Raw genomic sequence first — 23,097 nt, forward strand, 5'->3', positions numbered from 1 at the left:
GAAACGCTGTTTCAGCTGGTCGCAAGTGAAGTATCTGCGTTGGGTGGAGGAGCAGAATTGTTTTTCGTAAAGTATTCGGATGGAAAAAAATTCAGAGTAACTGTAATACATCACGGATGCGCTAATTTTGAACGAGACGAAATGGATGCTTCGTATATGAGACAGTATTTAACGCTGCGTAGTGATTTAAAGACCTAACAAGGTGATAGGGAGAGAAAGAACGAAGCTTCTTAACACTTCGAGTGTATTTTAACACACATTTGAAAGATACGAGCAAAATTTTTCATCATCCAACTGTCGCAGAACGGCAGCGTTATTAGCCGACCCGTTCACTGAAGAATATATCTTCAGTCAACGGCTGACCATCGAAGGGCCTGGCCGCTTGAGTCTGGAATCGGCAGGAGAGATGAAGTGCGTATTTCTTGTATGAAATGTGAAAACTCAAATAATTATACATCATATCATATCATCGTACATCATACATCATACATCATACATCATACATCATACATCATACATCATACATCATACATCATACATCATACATCATACATCATCGTACAGAGTATTAAAGGTCGAAACCAAAGTTCCGATGTCGGATGTTCAGAAAGTGACGTCACCAACTTAGAATCAGCTAGCCGAATTCCTCAGTCTGGAAACAACCGCGCAGTAGAGCGGACGGATGAGAGTCGCGCTCCGCAAATTTCGAGTACCGGGTTCTCAATCTCCCGGATCCCGCGCTTCGGGTCCGCTACGTATTTCGAGTACCGGGTTCCCAACCTCCCGGATCCCGCGCTTCGGGTCAGCTACGCGGTGAAACTCGACTTCCAGGACACGCGCTCCGTAATTTCTTTACTCCAGGTCCGCTACCTAGTAAAACACGACTTTCAGGACACGCGCTCCGTAATTTCTTTACTCCAGGTCCGCTACCTGGTGAAACACGACTTTCAGGACACGCGCTCCGTAATTTCTTTACTCCAGGTCCGCTACCTGGTGAAACACGACTTTCAGGACACGCGCTCCGTAATTTCTTTACTCGAGGTCCGCTACCTGGTGAAACACGACTTTCAGGACACGCGTTCCGTAATTTCTTTACTCGAGGTCCGCTACCTGGTGAAACACGACTTTCAGGACACGCGCTCCGTAGTTTTTGCGCTCAAGGTCCACTACCTGCAGGAACTCGACTTCCAGGACACGCGCTCCGTAATTTCTTTACTCCAGGTCCGCTACCTGGTAAAACACGACTTTCAGGACACGCGCTCCGTAATTTCTTTACTCCAGGTCCGCTACCTGGTGAAACACGACTTTCAGGACACGCGCTCCGTAATTTCTTTACTCCAGGTCCGCTACCTGGTGAAACACGACTTTCAGGACACGCGCTCCGTAATTTCTTTACTCCAGGTCCGCTACCTGGTGAAACACGACTTTCAGGACACGCGCTCCGTAATTTCTTTACTCGAGGTCCGCTACCTGGTGAAACACGACTTTCAGGACACGCGCTCCGTAATTTCTTCACTTCAGGTCCGCTACCTGGTGAAACACGACTTTCAGGACACGCGCTCCGTAGTTTTTGCGCTCAAGGTCCACTACCTGCAGGAACTCGACTTCCAGAACAAGCGCTCCGCAGTTTTGGCTGTCCATGTACTTGACCTGATGACTTATGACCTTCGGGAGTAATTTTGCGTAGTTCCGGCTGTACAGGTTCGCGACCTCGTGACTTTTGACCAAGCACTGTGTAGCTTCTGCGCGGGTCCGCTACGCGGTGAAACTCGACTTCCAGGATAAGCGCTCCGTGGTTCCTGGTTCATGTTTACAATAAATTATTTCAATTCGTTTTTCGCGCAAGCCGAAATTCAGTAGCTGTCAGTCCGCTAATAAAATTTCTCGACTTCCAGGATAAGCGCTCCGTGGTTCCTGGTTCATGTTTACAATAAATTATTTCAATTCGTTTTTCGCGCAAGCCGAAATTCAGTAACTGTCAGTACGCTAATAAAATTTCTATAACTTTATAATCTTCTCATAATCTTTTTGGTAAAATACGTCGATAAAAAAATTATATTAAACCTTACACATAATCTTTGATTTGTTCTCATGCTGAAAATAATTATTAGTATTCGAGGTATAACTCGAGGTGGTTGGCGGTGGTTGAAGGTGTTCGGAGTTGGACGAGGAGGAGGACGAGGAAGACAAGGAGATGAAGGTGGACGAGGATTTGTGCTCGGTGAGTAAAACACTTTTATAATATTTGATGGCAATTGTAATTATATTTGATCTAAAATATTTCAAATTAGTCATGTTTACATTAAATTATTTCAATTCATTTTTCGCGCAAGCACATATTCAGTAGCTATGAATAAGCTTATACAATTTATTATATTGGTAAACAATTAATTAATTATATCAATCCTTATACAATATTTTTGATGTGTTCCTATACTGAAAATATTTACATTACATTATTTCAATTCATTTTTCGCGCAAGCACATATTCAGTAGCTATGAATAAGCTTATACAATTCATTATATTATTAAACAATTAATTAATTATATCAATCCTTATACAATATTTTTGATGTGTTCCTATACTGAAAATATTTACATTACATTATTTTAATTCATTTTTCGCGCAAGCACATATTCAGTAGCTATGAATAAGCTTATACAATTTATTCTACTATCAATTAATTAATTAATTATATTCGTCCTTACACAATATTTTTGATGTGTTCTTATACTGAAAATATTTACATTACATTATTTCAATTCATTTTTCGCGCAAGCACATATTCAGTAGCTATGAATAAGCTTATACAATTTATTCTACTATCAATTAATTAATTAATTATATTAGTCCTTACACAATATTTTTGATGTGTTCTTATACTGAAAATATTTATTACTATTCCAGGTATAACCCGAGCTGGTTGGCGGTGGTTGGAGGTGGTCGGAGGTGGACGAGGTGGACCAGGAGGAGGACGAGGACCAGGAGGAGGACGAGGTGGACGAGGAGGAGGCGGGGTGGGTCGTGGGGGGTCGTGGGTGAGGAGGGGCCGGGGAGGGGGTGGGAAGGGGCAGAGGTGGGCGGGGAAGGGGGCGAGGTGGGAAGGAAAGGGGTGGGGAAGGGGAGGGGGAGGGGGGCAGCTGGGAGGGAGGGAGGGAGGGAGGGGAAGGGGGCGGGCGGATGGGAGGGAGGGAGGGAGGGAGGGAAGGCGGGAGGGCGGGGCGGGCGGGGGGGGGGGGGGGAGTAGAGGACGGATGTCAATGCAAACCCGTTGGAGTTAATAGAGCAGAACCCCCGCCCGCCCCGCCCGCCCCGCCCTCCCGCCTTCCCTCCCTCCCGCCCTCCCTCCCTCCCTCCCTCCCTCCCTCCCTCCCTCCCTCCCGCCTGCCCCCCTCCCCCTTCCCCTTCCCCTTCCCCCTCCCCCTCCCCTCCCCTTCCCCGCCCCTTCCCTTCCCACCTCACCCCCTTCCCCGCCCACCTCTGCCCCTTCCCTCCCCCTCCCCGGCCCCTCCTCACCCACGACGCCCCACGACCCACCCCGCCTCCTCCTCGTCCACCTCGTCCTCCTCCTGGTCCTCGTCCTCCTCCTGGTCCACCTCGTCCACCTCCGACCACCTCCAACCACCGCCAACCAGCTCGGGTTATACCTGGAATAGTAATAAATATTTTCAGTATGAGAACACATCAAAAATATTGTGTAAGGACTAATATAATTAATTAATTAATTGATAGTAGAATAAATTGTATAAGCTTATTCACAGCTACTGAATATGTGCTTGCGCGAGAAATGAATTGAAATAATTTAATGTAAATATTTCCAGTATAGGAACACATCAAAAATATTGTATAAGGATTGATATAATTAATTAATTGTTTACCAATATAATAAATTGTATAAGCTTATTCATAGCTACTGAATATGTGCTTGCGCGAAAAATGAATTGAAATAATTTAATGTAAACATGACTAATTTGAAATATTTTAGATCAAATATAATTACAATTGCCATCAAATATTATAAAAGTGTTTTACTCACCGAGCACAAATCCTCGTCCACCTTCATCTCCTTGTCTTCCTCGTCCTCCTCCTCGTCCAACTCCGAACACCTTCAACCACCGCCAACCACCTCGAGTTATACCTCGAATACTAATAATTATTTTCAGCATAAGAACAAATCAAAGATTATGTGTAAGGTTTAATATAATTTTTTTATCGACGTATTTTACCAAAAAGATTATGAGAAGATTATAAAGTTATAGAAATTTTATTAGCGTACTGACAGTTACTGAATTTCGGCTTGCGCGAAAAACGAATTGAAATAATTTATTGTAAACATGAACCAGGAACCACGGAGCGCTTATCCTGGAAGTCGAGAAATTTTATTAGCGGACTGACAGCTACTGAATTTCGGCTTGCGCGAAAAACGAATTGAAATAATTTATTGTAAACATGAACCAGGAACCACGGAGCGCTTATCCTGGAAGTCGAGTTTCACCGCGTAGCGGACCCGCGCAGAAGCTACACAGTGCTTGGTCAAAAGTCACGAGGTCGCGAACCTGTACAGCCGGAACTACGCAAAATTACTCCCGAAGGTCATAAGTCATCAGGTCAAGTACATGGACAGCCAAAACTGCGGAGCGCTTGTTCTGGAAGTCGAGTTCCTGCAGGTAGTGGACCTTGAGCGCAAAAACTACGGAGCGCGTGTCCTGAAAGTCGTGTTTCACCAGGTAGCGGACCTGAAGTGAAGAAATTACGGAGCGCGTGTCCTGAAAGTCGTGTTTCACCAGGTAGCGGACCTCGAGTAAAGAAATTACGGAGCGCGTGTCCTGAAAGTCGTGTTTCACCAGGTAGCGGACCTGGAGTAAAGAAATTACGGAGCGCGTGTCCTGAAAGTCGTGTTTCACCAGGTAGCGGACCTGGAGTAAAGAAATTACGGAGCGCGTGTCCTGAAAGTCGTGTTTCACCAGGTAGCGGACCTGGAGTAAAGAAATTACGGAGCGCGTGTCCTGAAAGTCGTGTTTCACCAGGTAGCGGACCTGGAGTAAAGAAATTACGGAGCGCGTGTCCTGAAAGTCGTGTTTTACCAGGTAGCGGACCTGGAGTAAAGAAATTACGGAGCGCGTGTCCTGGAAGTCGAGTTTCACCGCGTAGCTGACCCGAAGCGCGGGATCCGGGAGGTTGGGAACCCGGTACTCGAAATACGTAGCGGACCCGAAGCGCGGGATCCGGGAGATTGAGAACCCGGTACTCGAAATTTGCGGAGCGCGACTCTCATCCGTCCGCTCTACTGCGCGGTTGTTTCCAGACTGAGGAATTCGGCTAGCTGATTCTAAGTTGGTGACGTCACTTTCTGAACATCCGACATCGGAACTTTGGTTTCGACCTTTAATACTCTGTACGATGATGTATGATGTATGATGTATGATGTATGATGTATGATGTATGATGTATGATGTATGATGTATGATGTATGATGTATGATGTACGATGATATGATATGATGTATAATTATTTGAGTTTTCACATTTCATACAAGAAATACGCACTTCATCTCTCCTGCCGATTCCAGACTCAAGCGGCCAGGCCCTTCGATGGTCAGCCGTTGACTGAAGATATATTCTTCAGTGAACGGGTCGGCTAATAACGCTGCCGTTCTGCGACAGTTGGATGATGAAAAATTTTGCTCGTATCTTTCAAATGTGTGTTAAAATACACTCGAAGTGTTAAGAAGCTTCGTTCTTTCTCTCCCTATCACCTTGTTAGGTCTTTAAATCACTACGCAGCGTTAAATACTGTCTCATATACGAAGCATCCATTTCGTCTCGTTCAAAATTAGCGCATCCGTGATGTATTACAGTTACTCTGAATTTTTTTCCATCCGAATACTTTACGAAAAACAATTCTGCTCCTCCACCCAACGCAGATACTTCACTTGCGACCAGCTGAAACAGCGTTTCGATTCTATGCCTATGAAAATTCAAGATCGAGAGAGCAAATGAAAAGTTGTTGGAATAATTTTGAATATTAGTGTTATGGGATACATCGAGCGCGTGTCGAATAGAATCCCATTTCGAAATGAGTAATTCTTCTCTTTTCATATCATAGCTAATCTAGTAATATAGGTAAATAGGATGGTTGGAGGTGTTCGGAAATGGTAGGAGGTGGTCGGCGCTGGCAGAAGGTGATAGGGGGTGGTCGAAAGTGGCCATTGATGGTCGGAGGTGGCAGGGGGAGGTAGGAGGTGTTCGAAAATGGTAGGACATTTCAAAAGTTAAAGTCGACGATGATCCGGTGCATCAATTTTATCGTTACAGATTTTCGTTTCCCACGAGGCATAGAGTATTCAACAACGATAATGCTGTCCTTAAAATTCATCATTCATCTCTGTCTGGAAAGCTAATTCGCAAGGCGTGGTATTCTAGATATGTCAAAACTAAGCTAGCGGCACGTGTTTGCATTATTAGAAAAATACCCGTACTCTACATACACTGTTTCTAATCTTTTGCTACATTTGGTTTAATCCCCATGCTTCCACAGCACGAATAGTCGGAAATGTTTTTGATTATCCATAATAAAATAAAAGAAGTAACAAAGCTTAAATTTATTGTTAAAGCTCTAATGAATACATCAAACTGCGGTCGAATTCATTTATTATTTGCACATGACCTCTGTACATTTGATAAATTATTCCTAAATACATTGAAACATACGTATTTATGATGAAATATCATGCAATAGTCTGTGTAAACTATAAACTATAATTTCTATCAAATAGCTGCTTTTATGTCAACAGGGCTTTGAGACTCAGTTAAGTTGGATCTCGATTTTTGCTATCGTATGTAGGACATTGGGTTACAAGAACAAATGCGAATTACGAAGAATTCGGTATTAGAGATAAGGATATTTTAGTTCAGGTATACCTATACACAGAAATCCGTATGTAAGTATACTAAAACCTCTGTGTATACCTCTCTGTATATATGTATATACACATGCATAAGTATACATATACATATATACACATACATGTACATAAATAATTGCCAAGAAATTAGAAACACTGACAACTTGTCGCAAATAGAGTAAAACGTAAGGTTAATAATATACAAATTACACAAGCGCAACATAAAACGTGGCAAGGGTAATCCTAGTGCAGTGATTGTATAAACTGAAGAAATATACATTTACATATACATGATATAAATTAATAGACTGGAAATAAGTATTTAGAGAGCTTATCTAATTCCGATCTTGTCACAATAGATCATTAACATAATCAATATACGGTTAGAGCTGTATTAGCTACAATCACAATTAGAGATAATATTTTTTATCCATTTTTATAGTTATTTAATTTCTTGTACAACAATTTTTCAAACTTCACCGCAAAATGCCCAACGAGTTCTCGTAGTGCAAATACGAGTCCAATTACCTTACAGATGGCATTACATTGATTTTTGCCTTCTCGCGTTGAGTTATAAATACAGAGAAATCTCAATGAGAGCTTATTTCTATAAGATTTATTGTAGTGCTATATTCGTAGCTGTACCTGTTATTCTATATTATATACTCTCCTTAATTTTAAACACACACCACAACAATGGCTGAAAGCACAATGGCAAGAAGAGAGGAGCAATCTGCATCTTCATAAATCTTTTCTTCTTTATACGTAGCACAGCGATGTCACGTCGGAGGATATGTACTAGTGGATCACTAGGTGGGACACAGAACTGAAACATAATTATGTTGAAAATCTTCAACATCTCTTACAGAAAGTAGGTACGTTGCCAGTACTTATATACCAACAATGAATATTCATAGAGGCTACATTCATAAATACTTACAAAAGTAAGCTAATATTTTACCCGCAATTGCTTATTACTGATAACTTGATATGACAATATCCCCTTCCCGCCCCTCCCCGCCCCTCTCGCGTCCCACCCCGCCCTACCTACTTCTGCTCCTACTCCTACTCCTACTCCTACTCCTACCCCTACTACTCCGACTACTCCTACTCCTAATCCCACTCTAACTCCTACTATTCCTACTTCTACTCATATTCCTACTCCGAGTCCTATTCCTACCACTACTCCTACTTCTACTCCTATTTCTACATCTTCCCCTGATCCTACTCCTGATGCTGATTCTACTTCGTCAAATATTGTAAAAATGTTAAACTCACCGAGCACGAATCCTCGTCCTCCACCTCGTCCAGCTCGACCACCTCCAACCACCTCGAGTTATACCTCGAATACTGATAAATATTTTCAGGATGAGAACAAATCAAAAATACCGTTTAAGTTTTAATGTAATTTTTTTATCGACATATTTTACCAAAAAGATTATGAGAAGATTATAAAGTTATAGAAATTTTATTAGCGCACTGACAGCTACTGAATTTGGGCTTGCGCGAAAAATGAATTGAAATAATTTATTGTAAAGATGACAAGTTTGAAAAATTAAAAATACAATATAAATGCAATTGCCAATCAATATTATATAAATGTTTTACTCACCGAGCACAAATCCTCGTCCTCCTCGTCCACCTTGTTTTCCTCGTCTTCCTCGTCCTCCTCCTCGTCCACCTCCGACCACCTTTAACCACCGCCAACCACCTCCAACAACCACCGATAATCACCTCGGGTTATGCCTTGAACAGTAATACATATTTGCAGTATAAGAACACTTCAAAATATTGTGTGAGGATTAATATAATTAATTTATTAATTGATAATACAATAACTTCTATTGGCGCATTCATAGCTACTGAATTTGTGCGTTCGCGAAAAATGAATTGAAATAATCTATTGTAAACAAGACAAGTGTAAAAAAATTTAGATGAAATATAATTACAATTGCCATCAAATATTATAAAAATGTTTTACTCACCGAGCACAAATCCTCGTCCTCCTTGTCCCCCTTGTTCTCCTCGTCTTCCTCGTCCTCCCTCCCGTTCACCCTGACCACCACTAACCACGCTTAACCATCTCCAACCACCTCGGGTTACACCTCGAAATCTAAGAAATATTTTCAGTATCAGAACACATCAAAAAGATTTTGTCAGGATTAATATCATTTTTCTATTGACAGATTTCACCAAGAAGATTGTGAGGGAATTTCAAAAAATTATAAAAATTTCATTGGCTCATCGATAGCTACTGAATTCCGACTTGCGCGAAAATATAATTAAATAATTTATTGTAACATGACAAGTTTAAAAAATTTCATATACAATATAATTACAATTGCCAGCAAATATCATGAAAATGTTATACTCACTGTGCAGAAATAGCAGCATAGCTTTTTGTTATTGGTTTACATGAAAATAGTTGATCATAATTATTTATTTTGTACTATTATGGTATACAACTTGTTAACAACCGAAAGCAATCAATAATCATATAGATAAATATTTAATTAACACCGAAAGAAGGTCGATAATGAAATCAGATAATGGAGAAAAAATATCTTCCACGTCGGTTCAAAGTGAAAACCGAGTTCTTCAAACGCTGCCATATGAAAGATCTGGCAAAGTAGACACGTTTTTTTTAAATCAATCAATTACCATAATTTTTTAGCGAAACGTTGATTGTTGGTTATTTTTTCCAATGGGAGATAACTAACGATGCTTTTTAAAATTTCGAGTGTATGATAAAACACATTCGGACAGTACAAGAAAAATGTACTCATCACAAATTGTCGCAAAATGGCGAAGTTATTAGCCGGCCATTGAAGCGCCTCGCCGCTAGAATCTCGAATTGGCAGGAAAGATGAAGTGCGTAATTTCTATCTGAAATGTAAAAACTACAATTACTTTGAATTGACATATATTTCTATCATCGATGAACTAAAAAATTCAGAAAAATACATTAAATCACATTCATTTTTGTTCAGAATTTTCTTGGTAAGAATCGTTACTTTTTACGTTTGAGCTCGACAATTAATATGATATCACAGTTTTTTGGGTTATTTTCGTACATCGATAATAGAATAGTGCGCAAATTAATAATACCTAATTTTAAAACACCAGCTCGCTAAAGCTCGCTCAGGATCGGATGCCTAGCGTAACAGGTTTTTGTACTTGTGCGTTCGCTTACTCGTTGTCAGTGTTTCACCATATGACATAGTTGTAGGGGAGACTGGGGCACGATGACTCCCGAAAAAATTCTGGTATTTGCTTCACAATATACGGAATGAACACTGTTTTTGTGCATGTAAGGCAAACCGAATCTGCATGTAAGATTTTTTATATGTAATGCTACAAATCACGTTGACGCATGCGTGTAGGTATAACGTATTGTGATGTAATGACAATAAATTTTGTCAAAAAATAACCACATAACAATCAGCTAAGTGCTGATAGATTTGAAACACTACGCACAGCAATTTTAGCTCTAATTGAACGACATTATTGTCATGTATTCTTATGTATACAATGCCAACCACTCACCAATTGCAATTTGTTGATCCTGGTCGTTCGATTTTTTTTCCGATTCAAAATGTTATCTGAAGCACGCATATTGGTTTGATAGCACAAAACATTACGTTTTCAATAATATAATTTGTAAACTTGAAAATTACTCCGGAAGGTCAAAAGTCATCAGGTCACGGACCTGGACAGCCAGAACTACGGAAAATTAGTCTTGAAGGTCAAAAGTCACCAGATCAAGGACCTGGAGTGCAGGAACCATGGCGCATTTTTCGCGCGAGCAGAAATTCAGTAGCTACGAATACGCTAATAGAATTTATTATATTATTAATTATTTAATTAATTATATTGTTAGGAAAATGAAACGCAGGAGAGGCAATCTTATGGAGAACAAGGTTTATTCCGGACTGGACGCTTCAGTAGACTGAGTACGAATGAATACAATTCATAGAGCTCAAGTATATATGTGGATAATGAGATGGCCGGGAGAGGGGATAATCCTGTATGCCTGAGGTGTTACACGCTCTGCGTGTGTGGGTATCTTAACAATATTAATCCTTACACAATATTTTTGAAGTGTTCTTATACTAAAACTATGTAGTACTGTTCAAGGTATAACCTGAGGTGGTTGGAGGTGGTTGGCGGTGGTTGGAAGTGGTCGGAGGTGGACGAGGAAGACGAGGAGAACAAGGTGGACGAGGAGAACGAAGATTTGTGCTCGGTGAGTAAAACATTTTCATAATATTTGATGGCAATTGTAATTATAGTTCATCTAAAATATTTGTCAAAAACTTGTCATGTTTACAATAAATTATTTCAATTCATTTTTCGTGCAATCCCAAATACAGTAGCTATTAATTTCGTTCTGCGACAGTTGGATAAGAATTTTCCCTCGTACTTACCTTTCAAATGTGTGTTAAAATACGCTTGAAGTTTTAAGAAGCTTTGTTCTCTCTCTTTCTATCAGAAAAAAACCTGTACTCGAAATCTACGGAGCGCGATTCTCATACGTTCTCTCTACTGCGCCGTCGATTCTGGACTGAGAATTTCGGCTAGCTGATTTTCGTCTCCGACGATTACCTTGAGCGCAGAAACAACGGAGCTCTTATTCCTGAAGTCGAGTTGCGGCAGGTAGCGCACCCGGAACGCAGGATCCAGGAGGTAGAGAATCCGGTATAGACCTGGAAACAGCAGCGAAAAGCACGTATGATAAGTAAATCGTTAAAACTTCTTGAGAAGTTATACCAATGTTATAAATAACAGGAAAACGCAAGTATGGCGGCCTATAGTCGTCGGCGTTGAACTGCGCAATTTTTGAATGTGTCACAAAAAGCTATGCCCTTGGGGAATGAGTACAAAGTTATTTCTCATTTTATGTTGTTCATTAGATAGCCAAAGTATGAAGGAGTTGTATGCCATACCGATGCGGCGTCTCAAACTATCCTCCATACTTCATTAAACGTGTCATTTGTTATGCTTTTTTGAATTACGAGCACAGACCCAATTTTTTGCACAGTCATAGAAAAAGATGTTTCGTTAACGATCATGACCATGCCATACCGTTCCGGTGTCCCTAAGTACTCGCCATACTGATTCAAAGATGTCAAAGTACTGAACTTTAATCACTGTTTTGCTACGAATTTTGGAAGAAATTTATTCTCATTATTGATTTCTTGTAACGCTGCAAGTCGGTAAGTGCACACAGGCTAAGTACTGGCTTGGGCTTACCATTGCGAAGACCGTGTCACTCGGAAGGTGAATGCAGCCAGCATCATGTCGAAATCGGTAACTCTCTGATGTTCTGCAATAAGCTCACAACTCTACCGTTGAAACATTTCACGGGGCGCAAGCGGACGACGATTTTCGGTTGTCACACCAAAGCCCATTAGGGCAACCGTCACTATATTCTTTAGTCAACGGTTATACGATTCCTTCCTCAATTTATTATTATTAGTTATTATATTATTTTTCAAAAAGAAAACCTCAAAAATATGCGAAAACTGCTTACAAACACTTTATTTGTTACGTTTTTATTGATCCTTTATGTACATTTCGTATTCCGTACTTTTCCCATTTTCATATCCCGAAATAAATTTGTTTTTGCAACGGAACATAAGGATAATAGTTTTTCCTGATAGTCTGATGTATCCTCTACAAAATCGGATTACAAACAAAGTTACAATTACAAACAAAGATATGATCTTTTGTTCGAAAAATTACGTTCTTGCCGATTTTTTGACTTTGTGGTAGTCAATTGAATTTTTCATCAACTAATCTTCAACAAAACAGGAATTTCTCTTCATAATTTATTTCCTTATTAAAAAACGAAACGATTTATGTACTTGCAAGTCCCATTATTGATTTCGGAACGATTTTACAAACGAGAAACGCGTGGAGATTGTTAACAGCCCGACTGCGAAGTACGTTGTCAGGGAATTCAAAGTTACGCCTAACCGTCGCGTGTTACAGCGGTCAGCAGGTCACAATCAGTAAATATTCGGCAACGTTGCGCGCAACTCGCTTCGTGCTTCCGACGAGCTTTTCGACGTGTCCAGACTTGTTTTGTTTCCGAACGTCGCGCGGTGTCAGTCGCTTCCGAACAGCCGAAACTAAATCACGAATGCCACAAGTCTACAATTCAGATTGCGTTGTCCAACAAACTTATTGACGAATATAGATTGATGTACACTATGCGGCACGAACCGTCACATAACAGCAACGGAACGGACCGGCATCGGTACGATAATTTTACGCGTATCTTCAATTTGTACCGGCAGTTATCCGTCAGTTAGCGTTCAGCAGTCATAATGAACGAATCGTGAAGGGCTGATGAACTGGCTGTTATAGCCTTAATTCTGGATCAAGACAAAACCAAGAAACAATAAATAATTAATGTTACCTAACTGGTTCAGGTGAATCAACCTTAATACATGTGTGTGGCACAAAGAAAAAACGTGTTACTGGAATGAAAACAGTTTGCAAACATCAAAGGTAAGTTTTGTGTCGCGAGTGTGTTTTTGTTTTGTTTTGTGCAACTTTAGTTCTTATAGCGATCTCGATTCTCGTATCTCTGTATCGTGCGTTATTTTTTGCTGATTTTCGTCAAATGCGTAATTGCATTGTTAGCAGGTTTATTCGATCGGTTCAGGGAGCTAGTTACAGCAGCTCAAGAAGTGCGAGTGAGCGTGGAATCGAGCGCTGTTACAGTGAAGAATATTAGGTCATAGCTTCTTGAAGTTTTCTAAACAACTCATTGACAGATTGAAATTGCTTGAAATTTTGACTCACATGCGATTGAGCCGAGAAAATGCTCAGATAATCTGCCGTTACGGTTTTTTTGTTCAAGTTTTGATAATACGGACCTTGTCAAACTTGACCTTCATTCGAGTTTGTGTTGTGGAATTCCAAACACGGATCGCGTCTTTCAGGGCAACCCACGTTTTAAATGCAATTGTTACGCATTTATTATTGAGCAATTTATTTTGCGTTGTTTTTTGTGTATGGTACTATTCGTAACTAAGAACAATTGACATTGGTTCGTGTTTATCGCTGCAAGTGTTTCTGAAGATTATAAGTCAGCGATCTCATCCTTTTACGAGCACGAGAGACCCCGTTTCACTTTAAACGTTGATTATTGTGAAATTCATCGCTGATTGTTGGTTTTTCCTTATATCTACTACATTTTTGAACAATTATGGTAAATCCTGAATGCTACTTACGTTGACTTTAAGGTTGCATTGATAAAGAAATATTTTTTTGTCCTACTGAATTACAGAAATAAACTGCAAAAAGATTGATCGAAGTTAGTGAACGTCTAAATAGAGTGGCCATAGGCATGACTATTGGAAAACAAGATGCACAAGCTGAAAAGGTCGCCATGGTGTAGAAAAAGGATAAAAAACAGGTATACAACTAAAATCATTCTTAATGATACTATCATGCTACTTTCACTTTGATTAATTTGTCCTTTAGTCGAAATTTATTGCCAGTCAGTTCTTGATCATATTTTATAAAAACAATCGTAAATTATGAACGGTGCATGCATTGATTTGGAAGATAGAATAATAATAAAACGTTGTTATCTCTTAGCTGACTATGGAGATGAACTGCATTCCAGCACTATTGACAGAATTTAGCAGCGATCTGAATAAAATATAACCCGGTGAATCCATGTCAGAGTGCAATGTAAAAACTTAACCACCCACGACAGTGAACAAAACTGGAAGGTATGTACTCGATATGATTTTTAATTACAATGTCTCTTTTGATGGCATATGATTTTAAGTATTCACTGATTTCATGCATTTGCTCAATACTTGTGGTTATTTTATCAGTCTACTATTATTAATTTTTGCAGTATATTTATTGATACATTAAATACCAGTAAAATATTATGGAGATCAGTTGGAAATTTTTTTTTTTAATTCTCATTCTACATATACGTCTATAGATTGAAGTATGTTGTATGAGTAATATTCGTTCATATTCTGATTGCAGTGTGAAAAGTATGTTCCTTCATCGGTCAACCTTAAATGCTAGGAGAACTTACTACATGTGAAGTGTGGAGCAACCCGGAGGAGGTAAAAATTCTTTCAATAATTTATAACTCGAGGTGGTCAATTTAAAACTAAATTTTTTTCCCTGCGTAACATGCCGTGAATAAATATGGAAGTAGACAATAGTACTAATAAAAATGAGATAAAAAATTTGAATTTCCTTTCTTTTGTTTATTCCAGAGTTAAGCAGTGACATCCGAGTAACTTCTCTATTACTCGGCAACGTTGGTGAGTTTGCACGTATTAGGTTACGGGTATTTCCGTGGGTCCCCTCTGTCACGTGGCGTGGCGGTACCAATTGTTACACAAATCTGCGATTTCTTAGTTGCATGGATAGGCTCATTTGCTATCGCAACGGTGCTTGAATTTCAGAGTAAACACTTTCATTCAATCTACCTATTTCGCAATAGGTGACTCAAATTTAGAAATATTTGCACGTTTGTGAAAGTGGAATGAGCATCGCGACAGGTAACCATCGCTTACTCGGCATCCGCGAGAATGAAATGTGTTGAGCTATTGACAGAATAATCTACGTTTGAATTTAACAATAACGCCATTTAAGCGGTAGATTCACCTGAGGTTTAAACATATTCCAATAATTTTTTATTCATATTTACATGATTTTTTCACCGATGAAATTTCAAAGTCTGGAATAACGTAACGTAATCATATTGCATGTCACATCTTGGAAAACTTTCAATTACCTTGCAGCCAGCAAGTATCGATCAACCGCAGGTTTAGCTCGCCTAGAAATATGTTGATTAGCATATAGGATGTTCCTAATCCCTTTTCACAAAAGGTTTATGTACCAATAAAGTGCAAGCAAGTAGACTTGACTATAATTTTATTGAAGTTCGTGTCTGCAATACGTTGTTGTCCATTTTACGAATGTCACTCTTTTCAAATACATTGTCTATCAGATGGCTGACTATGGTACAAAAACATTTTGCTCCTTACAGGTAATTAACAAAAAAGTAAGTCACTGTGACCACGGCGCAAAAGAGAAAGAGTGATGTGTGTTGGAAAGAGTGGAGAATCGTTTAGATCGTATATAGGTAACCGGGTAGGTAGGTGGTCGTTCTGGGATCCGTCGGGTTTATGCATGTGCGTGTGAGTCTCTTTTTTCATCATTTCCTTTGGGTGGTTCGGTTGGGAATCAGGCGAGGGTAAGAAGGTCGCTACGTACCGCGATGTTACTAACTTTTATAATCCGCAGCGTCAAACGATCACAGTGATTTTCCCCTTAAAACACATCTAAGACTCGGTATAAGAGTCTTCGTATCATTCGTAAGCGTTTATAATGTAATTTAACAATGATCGATTTTTCATTCCTTGTCATTTTGTAACCACCTTTTAGTCGTTATCCGATTCAATTATTCACTTGATATCAACCGTTATATCATACATCATATCTCTGTGATCGTCTGAATGGGCAATACGCATCTCTGGCCCATCTATCGCGTTTCGTGGAACGCTAGATGGAGAGAGATGCTGACTAAGCTCGAAGACTTCGCGTCGAAGAGGACCGCCGACCGTCACGCCACACAATAATGCATGCCTGGTATTTACCCCAACCTCCCTTCCGGACTTGATTCGTTTCTGAGAGCAACAATCTGCATCGCAATGTGTCGGATTCAAAAAGACGCAGATACAGATTGGGTTGCTACAGAATTTTACGACAAGTCCTAGATATTTAAGGTTTTTTGAGAGATTAATCGGTCACACTTGTTTTGGCGTAAATTAATCAAAGAATTTTTCGCCGATTCCGCAAACTATATGTGTATGAAAAAATGAAGCACTCTTGATGCGCTGAGACTTGAACTCTTCAGTAAATTTTGTTTCCGAATAACCTAGTTTTCAAGTTTGACAGCGCCTTTTGCGCGTCTACTTGATGCTTTTCGGTTCTGAGAGAAGGCGCGGTATTTAAAAGCCAGTGTTCGACGCTCTGGGATTTATCAAACATATTTCATCGTATCATCTTCTGTTTCAAGGCAGCTAATCAATTTTTTTTCTATGTAATCCTTGGTCGAAAATTCTTATCAATTCCGGAAGTACAACTATATTGTATAAGACTGGCGTGACCGCTTTATCCGTCACGTAGATCCAGATGTTGCACCAGGCGAGCTCTATATTTTTCACTGCTTGCGTGACTAAAAGTACCACAGAGCATCGGTCGGCCACCGATACGGGGTTACCATCCAGTTACGTCGAAAATCAGTTCCGGAAATCTATTTTGTGTTGGAGGACACGACTAAATCTCAGGCTTCTCAAGTCCTCTTTGGTAGTGAGCTTTCATCGACGAGCTTACCACGCGTGGATCATGTTCTTTGTACCGTTGACTGAAGAGTGTTCGCGGGTCGTATGCAGTTGCTTGTAGAACGGCTTCCGTCGATAAAGAAGCTACCGGATCGCTAACACGGTTTCTCATGATCCAGGCAGACTTACTCGCCGGGTAATGATCACAAAAATTTTCTCAGATGGTAACCGTCCTTAAATTCTGCCGTCAACGTTTGCTTGAATAGTAAACAAATTTTCACCAGGTGTAGCTGGCCTTAAGTAAAACGCGGCATTTACCACACCGCCTTCTTTTGTTTATTAATTTTAGTAATGTTCGTAGTACGTAGGTAGGTACTTTAGCCTTTTGTCTGTGATTTCTTGAAAATTTACCGATTACTCTTATAACATGCTAGGTGATTTCAATGTCAGGCAAAATTAGAATAGCATTAAAACAACGACTGAATACTTACTCTCGGTACCGTAAAAATGGCGGGGACAATACATAGGCTATAGTGAGCAGGTGCGAAGATGAATAAACGTCAATTTGGACGGTTTAATGACCGATTAACTTGTGATAAAAGCACTCCCAGTTATCTAGAATGAACCTGTAACCCATCCTCTTCGGTACATAAAACTCGCCGAATTTGATCGAATCGCAAATTTAATTTGGCGTTTAGCTCTTGAGTACAAAAAACCACAATATGACATCGACAGCGGACATTTGATTGATAGTAAATTTGAATTTCATGTCAAGGCGTCGTAATAATCAGCTTTTAACGCGATGGTGTATTGAAATGGTAATTGAAATAAAACGCACGTAAGATTTCCGTTGCTTTAAGTCAGATTCGTTTTCAATCACCGAATGTGTAACAACTCGGTGTATTCGAGATGCATGGGGACAAGTTACGAACACGCGTAGCGAAGTATCATTGTAACGAAACACCAATCGAGTTTTGCAACGGGAGAAATGGTATATGCACAAGTCCCATGTATGTAACACGACACTTGGATATCGTATGAACTTGTTTGGCTACTATTTCTCAAAACCTGCAGTCGCGCGAACGCGTATTTTATCGTACCTAAACGGGTTGCATATACAGTATGTACGCCTGTCGAATTATCCTGCGATTCGCCGGATGTGCTTTGGTAATAGGTCCCTAGGCAGCGCTTTTTTTCATTTATCCTGCCCAAGTTAAAGTCTCCTCCATCATCGCACCTCACTTAATTATAAGTATGGATTATCGACAATGTCTCACAGTCATCGTCCCATCGAACCTGGTTGCAAATAAAGTCGAGGTCTTCAGGTTTTTACGGTTCACGTGATATATACATGTACGAGTATAACTATAAAGCTCGAGGCCTAACACGAGTATTGATAACTATTATTGCCAATAATTTTTTGTTCTCTTTTCTTCATATTTTCACCTCATGAATATTCATTGCATTTTGTTAACAAGATATTCTACGTCCTCCAGATCGATTTTATTTTTACATGTATAACGTACATTTAAATTGTACACGTGTATAACGATTATACTTTACTGCATACACAATGTTCCTGTACGACTTTTGTCGTTATATAATATGCATATGTGAGGGATTCTCCGTCAACTCGGCCACTTTTTTTTCGACCGTCTTAGATCTGCCCCATAAAATTCGGTCGAGGTTCCGGTATAAAAAAATTAATTCATTTTTTTATCCTAGAACCTCGATCCGTGCCACTCTGGCGATTTTTTGGCGATATTGTCACACATATTGGAAGACTCTGTTAAATCGCGGAGGAAATTTCTCTTCATACTAAAATTTGTATCTGTTACTTATTTTTCATCAGAAACAAGTTGACCGAATTTAAACCCCACAATAATATTATGAAATTGGATTTCCGTGACAAATGACAAGTATGCGCTCGCAGAAGGGCATACATTTAGTTTTATAAAGTTAAGATCATTGATAAAGAGGAAAGTAGATCAAACGTCTCATTAAAGCAATGATACACATTTACAAAAATGATACTATCAGCGAACGTATCGATATTCAACATCTAAGCCACTCGTATTCCAACATCATTTAACTATCTAAGTACACTTGTCAAATTCGATTTCAAATTTACGCATTTCTAAAACTCTAATCAAGACATGATCTATGATCGATTTGCACCACTCTAGTCATTGACGTTGTGATTGTTAGCTATATTAATGTAATGTCCAGACGAAGCAGTACTATGTCTTTTATAGATACAAATGTATATATTCAAGGTACACAACTTCTGAAGCTTTTGTTCATAAAAGCAGCCAAACATTACCCAAGTTTCGTGGGAAAATGTCAGGGAATTCTGAATTTTTGAACGACAAAAGTCAGGGAGTTTCATCTTAACAAAATTGTCGCCACCCTGTCAAATTTTTCAGGAATTTATTTTTCATTGTATATATGCGTTCATTTCGTAAGGCATTGATATAAGGTTCACGCTAATGTGCATTACACCACGAAACGAGCAAAACATACTTATGATCTGTTTAGCTCTAGATATGCATTTTCGGCTCTCGTCATTCTCTAATCTCCATTTTCCCATCCAAGAACCAAAAACAACGATTTGCACCAAGTCTCACCGGGTAACGAAATCTATAGGTAAAATCATTGTGGTTGGAGGAGGGAAAGAGTCCATAGACTTAAAGTAGCCCTGTCCGGTTACATGCCTAAATTTTATTTATTACAAATAATTATTTCTTTCGTATTTTTTCTCGCACAAAGAAATACCGGATAAAAGATGAACATGTTAAGTTTCTAGCGTCGAAACTATTAACAGCTGAAGGTTGTGACTGCGGAGATTTGTTTTCAGAACACCAAGATCTACAACATATCAAAAATCTAGACGATTTCACCAAAATCCAATTTCTATAAGATTGTTGCGGGGTTCTTTGTACAAGGATATTATTGTCTAATTGCAGTTGAAATAATCAAACCGCGGTAACGATGAAGCAATACATGATTCACGATCTTCTTTTCCTTGCAAGCTCATCGTATTGACTTTATTGCTGTATCAAGCGACTTAAGTCGGTGATTATTTTACTGGTTCTTATTCAATTTGATGGTCATTTGTGATTCTAAATCCTTCTTCCGATGTATCGGTGCTTTATACATTTCGGGATAGTTACAGCAGCAGGAAAACACGTACGAGTCTAAGTGCATAATAATGTCGAGAACGTCGGGCTAATGAATTCCGACAGTTTTACGGCCCACGAAGGATTGTAGATCCTGAGAAACAGACGGCGATATTCGATTACTGTAACGGATTAACCGTCGAAACAATGAAGATTACGTCGAATTGGGGCCAAGCAGAGTGGCAGTAGGGTAGAGTTTATAGACCTATACGTACCTGCGATCCAGATGAAGATTTCCTCTCATCCAAAATTTAGCCCACGGCCATTGTGGGATTAGATCACTTGCCTAACTGCTAATCGCATGCTCAACATCCGTAAATTTTCGAGCCTACGAACCTACGGAGCTTGATTTTTTTTTCACGATATATGGCTCGCATGATTCTCACCTCGAAAAACAGAAAAAAGTAAATCTATAAAAATGGCGCTCACTTTTTCCTGTCCGGATGGATTTTTTTCTCCTTAGACAGTTTCTGCGTGTAATGCGCGTGTGTGAATATATCTGTACGATATATTATAAAAATAGCCGAAAAATAAGTTGCGTGACTGGTTTTGTGGATTTGCACGTTACATACGCGCGTCTGCAGCAGGTCTCAATTTCCGCTTACATTAAGTCGTTCTTCGAATCGACCACGAACTTTGTTACTTAAAATCAGCCGTTTATATTCCAGTATTAAATTCCCTCGTCTCGAGATAACGAACGTCTATATTTTATACCTCTTAGAAATCCACGGTGTAAGATATCCTTGCCTAGGCAAGTATAGCTACGTATACAAACGCGTTGGGATATCAATTAGTGGAACTCATTGTCTCGAGTCGATGCAAAGAGCGATGTGTGTGTGTAACAGTACGCACCGTAAAGTCGCGGGCGTAATGGGCGCGAATTGCGGTGGCTAAAATTGAAAGTGGCTTCGTTCCTACCGCGGTATTATAAGATTATTATATGGGCGCCAGCCGGGACGTCGGGACGTCGGGACGACGGGGGCACGAGCTGTTTATGCAAATTTATTTTTGTCTCACCTCGACTTAATCTGCTCGTTATAAATTTGATCCGGTGTACACGACCGCCTGCACGGATAGTTTTCATTCCGCCAATGTGACGGCCGCACCTTGGGTACGGTATAAAAAATGAAGAAACAAAAAATAAGAAATAAAAATAATGAAATAAAAATACCGTAAAAAGAACAAGGATCAGGACCTAGAAACCGATCTATGCCCGGGTGTCACCGGGAGAGGTTAATGGGTATAATTGCACGGGGGCAGCGGAGACAGTGATATCGCGCATAAGGGGAATGATGGAAATGGACTTTCTAAAATTTGCTTTTAACGCGCGAGGATCGCGCGGCGCGATCAATGGACATTTGTTAATAGCGCATTAGGCCCAAAATTGCTCGTTGCGCAAGGGTTTTGCCGAGCAACTCCGAGGAATATTATTACACTTAGGTATGCCGATTTGAAAGCATTCGATAAATCTCAACGACTACTTTGATTTGAATTGATAATTGATGTACCATAAGATTTCGTTATACATGCCGTATAAAATGCCCAGAAGCGTCTGTATAATAATAACGTGTAATACGAATACGTCGAAGACACCTGACGATTTGATGTTCGAAACCATATGAAGACGATTGTTCATTTGTTTCAAACAATCGTCCAACTATTGAGAAACTAACAGTTTCGAATGTTCGTCGCAGGTCACGATGCGAAGCGAATAAAATTTTACAGTACGCGTATGAAGACACAAAATTCGCGATTATGTAATTTGTAGAGAGCGAGAATGATTTTCGTTTTTGGAATTTACCTACCTGTGCGAAATGATCTCTGAATCGATTTAATTCAAACCACGTATTTTCAACGTCGATACGAGGGATGAGATCATTTTTCGACACGAAATCGGGAAACGTGAAGAGTTATGACGGTCGATTTTGAAAGTGAAAGTTCGCATGATAACCCGGTTTCATATGTTTAATAACTCTGATCGACGACAGCTTGATTGAAGTGGCATGGAGAATAAGAAACGGATACATGCAATATGCATATGTCAAGTTTATCTGCAAATTCGGTCCAATTATTGTCTGCGCTTTCGTATCGTTCATCGTCTTATATCTACTGCCTCGTATTAATTGGCGGTTATTCAAGCGCAGTATCCCCCCTGCCAAAACATTTATTATGCAAATTTTTGACCCCGTAAAACAGGATGAAAGATTATGCATCTCGGTCAGCGCGATACGGATGACGGTGGTAAGATCAATTTGACAATTAGCCGGTTCGTTCGAAGGCTGTATACCTACCCAGTCTAGTATCGGCACCAAAGCTTTTAGGTTTAGGTACTTGTATGTGTATTGTGTAAGTATACAACATAGGCAACTCCTTGGAGAGACTCGAAACTATTTGCATAAACATTATACCGACACGGTTAACGCCGATTCCTGTCTTATTAAAACACCTTCAATTATTCGACACACTGCATACGCTGTTATACTTTCTCGGTGTAACGTAATTTTGCTTGCAACTTGTGCGCGCTTCCACTTCCGCCTTCGGTACTGAATTGCGATCATTGAACGCTCATTGCAAAGATATTTTGAAAATATTGTTTCATTTATCAAGTAAATGTTTTAGTTAGCTCATCTTATTATACAAACTATATTCGTGAGTTTTTTTCAGTAATAATAACTG

The 23,097-nt window shown here is 39.7% G+C and overlaps 1 protein-coding gene across 1 annotated transcript in view; it reads right to left on the minus strand.

Annotated features, from left to right (window-relative positions):
- The window catches only part of LOC138191195 (uncharacterized), a 195,967-nt gene extending 190,360 nt beyond the window's left edge, over nt 1-5,607 (minus strand). Inside the window, exons 1-2 of the mRNA XM_069137464.1 lie at nt 5,548-5,607; nt 4,038-4,107 (exon numbers count right to left, since the gene is read on the minus strand). Coding sequence (XP_068993565.1) covers nt 4,038-4,107; nt 5,548-5,552 — 75 coding nt within the window. The 5' untranslated portion in view covers nt 5,553-5,607. The remainder of the gene's footprint in view (nt 1-4,037; nt 4,108-5,547) is intronic.
- Between the last annotated feature and the right edge of the window lie 17,490 nt (nt 5,608-23,097).

The sequence above is a fragment of the Neodiprion pinetum genome, chromosome 1 (genome assembly GCF_021155775.2).
Source record: "Neodiprion pinetum isolate iyNeoPine1 chromosome 1, iyNeoPine1.2, whole genome shotgun sequence".
In the NCBI taxonomy this organism is placed as follows: domain Eukaryota; kingdom Metazoa; phylum Arthropoda; class Insecta; order Hymenoptera; family Diprionidae; genus Neodiprion; species Neodiprion pinetum.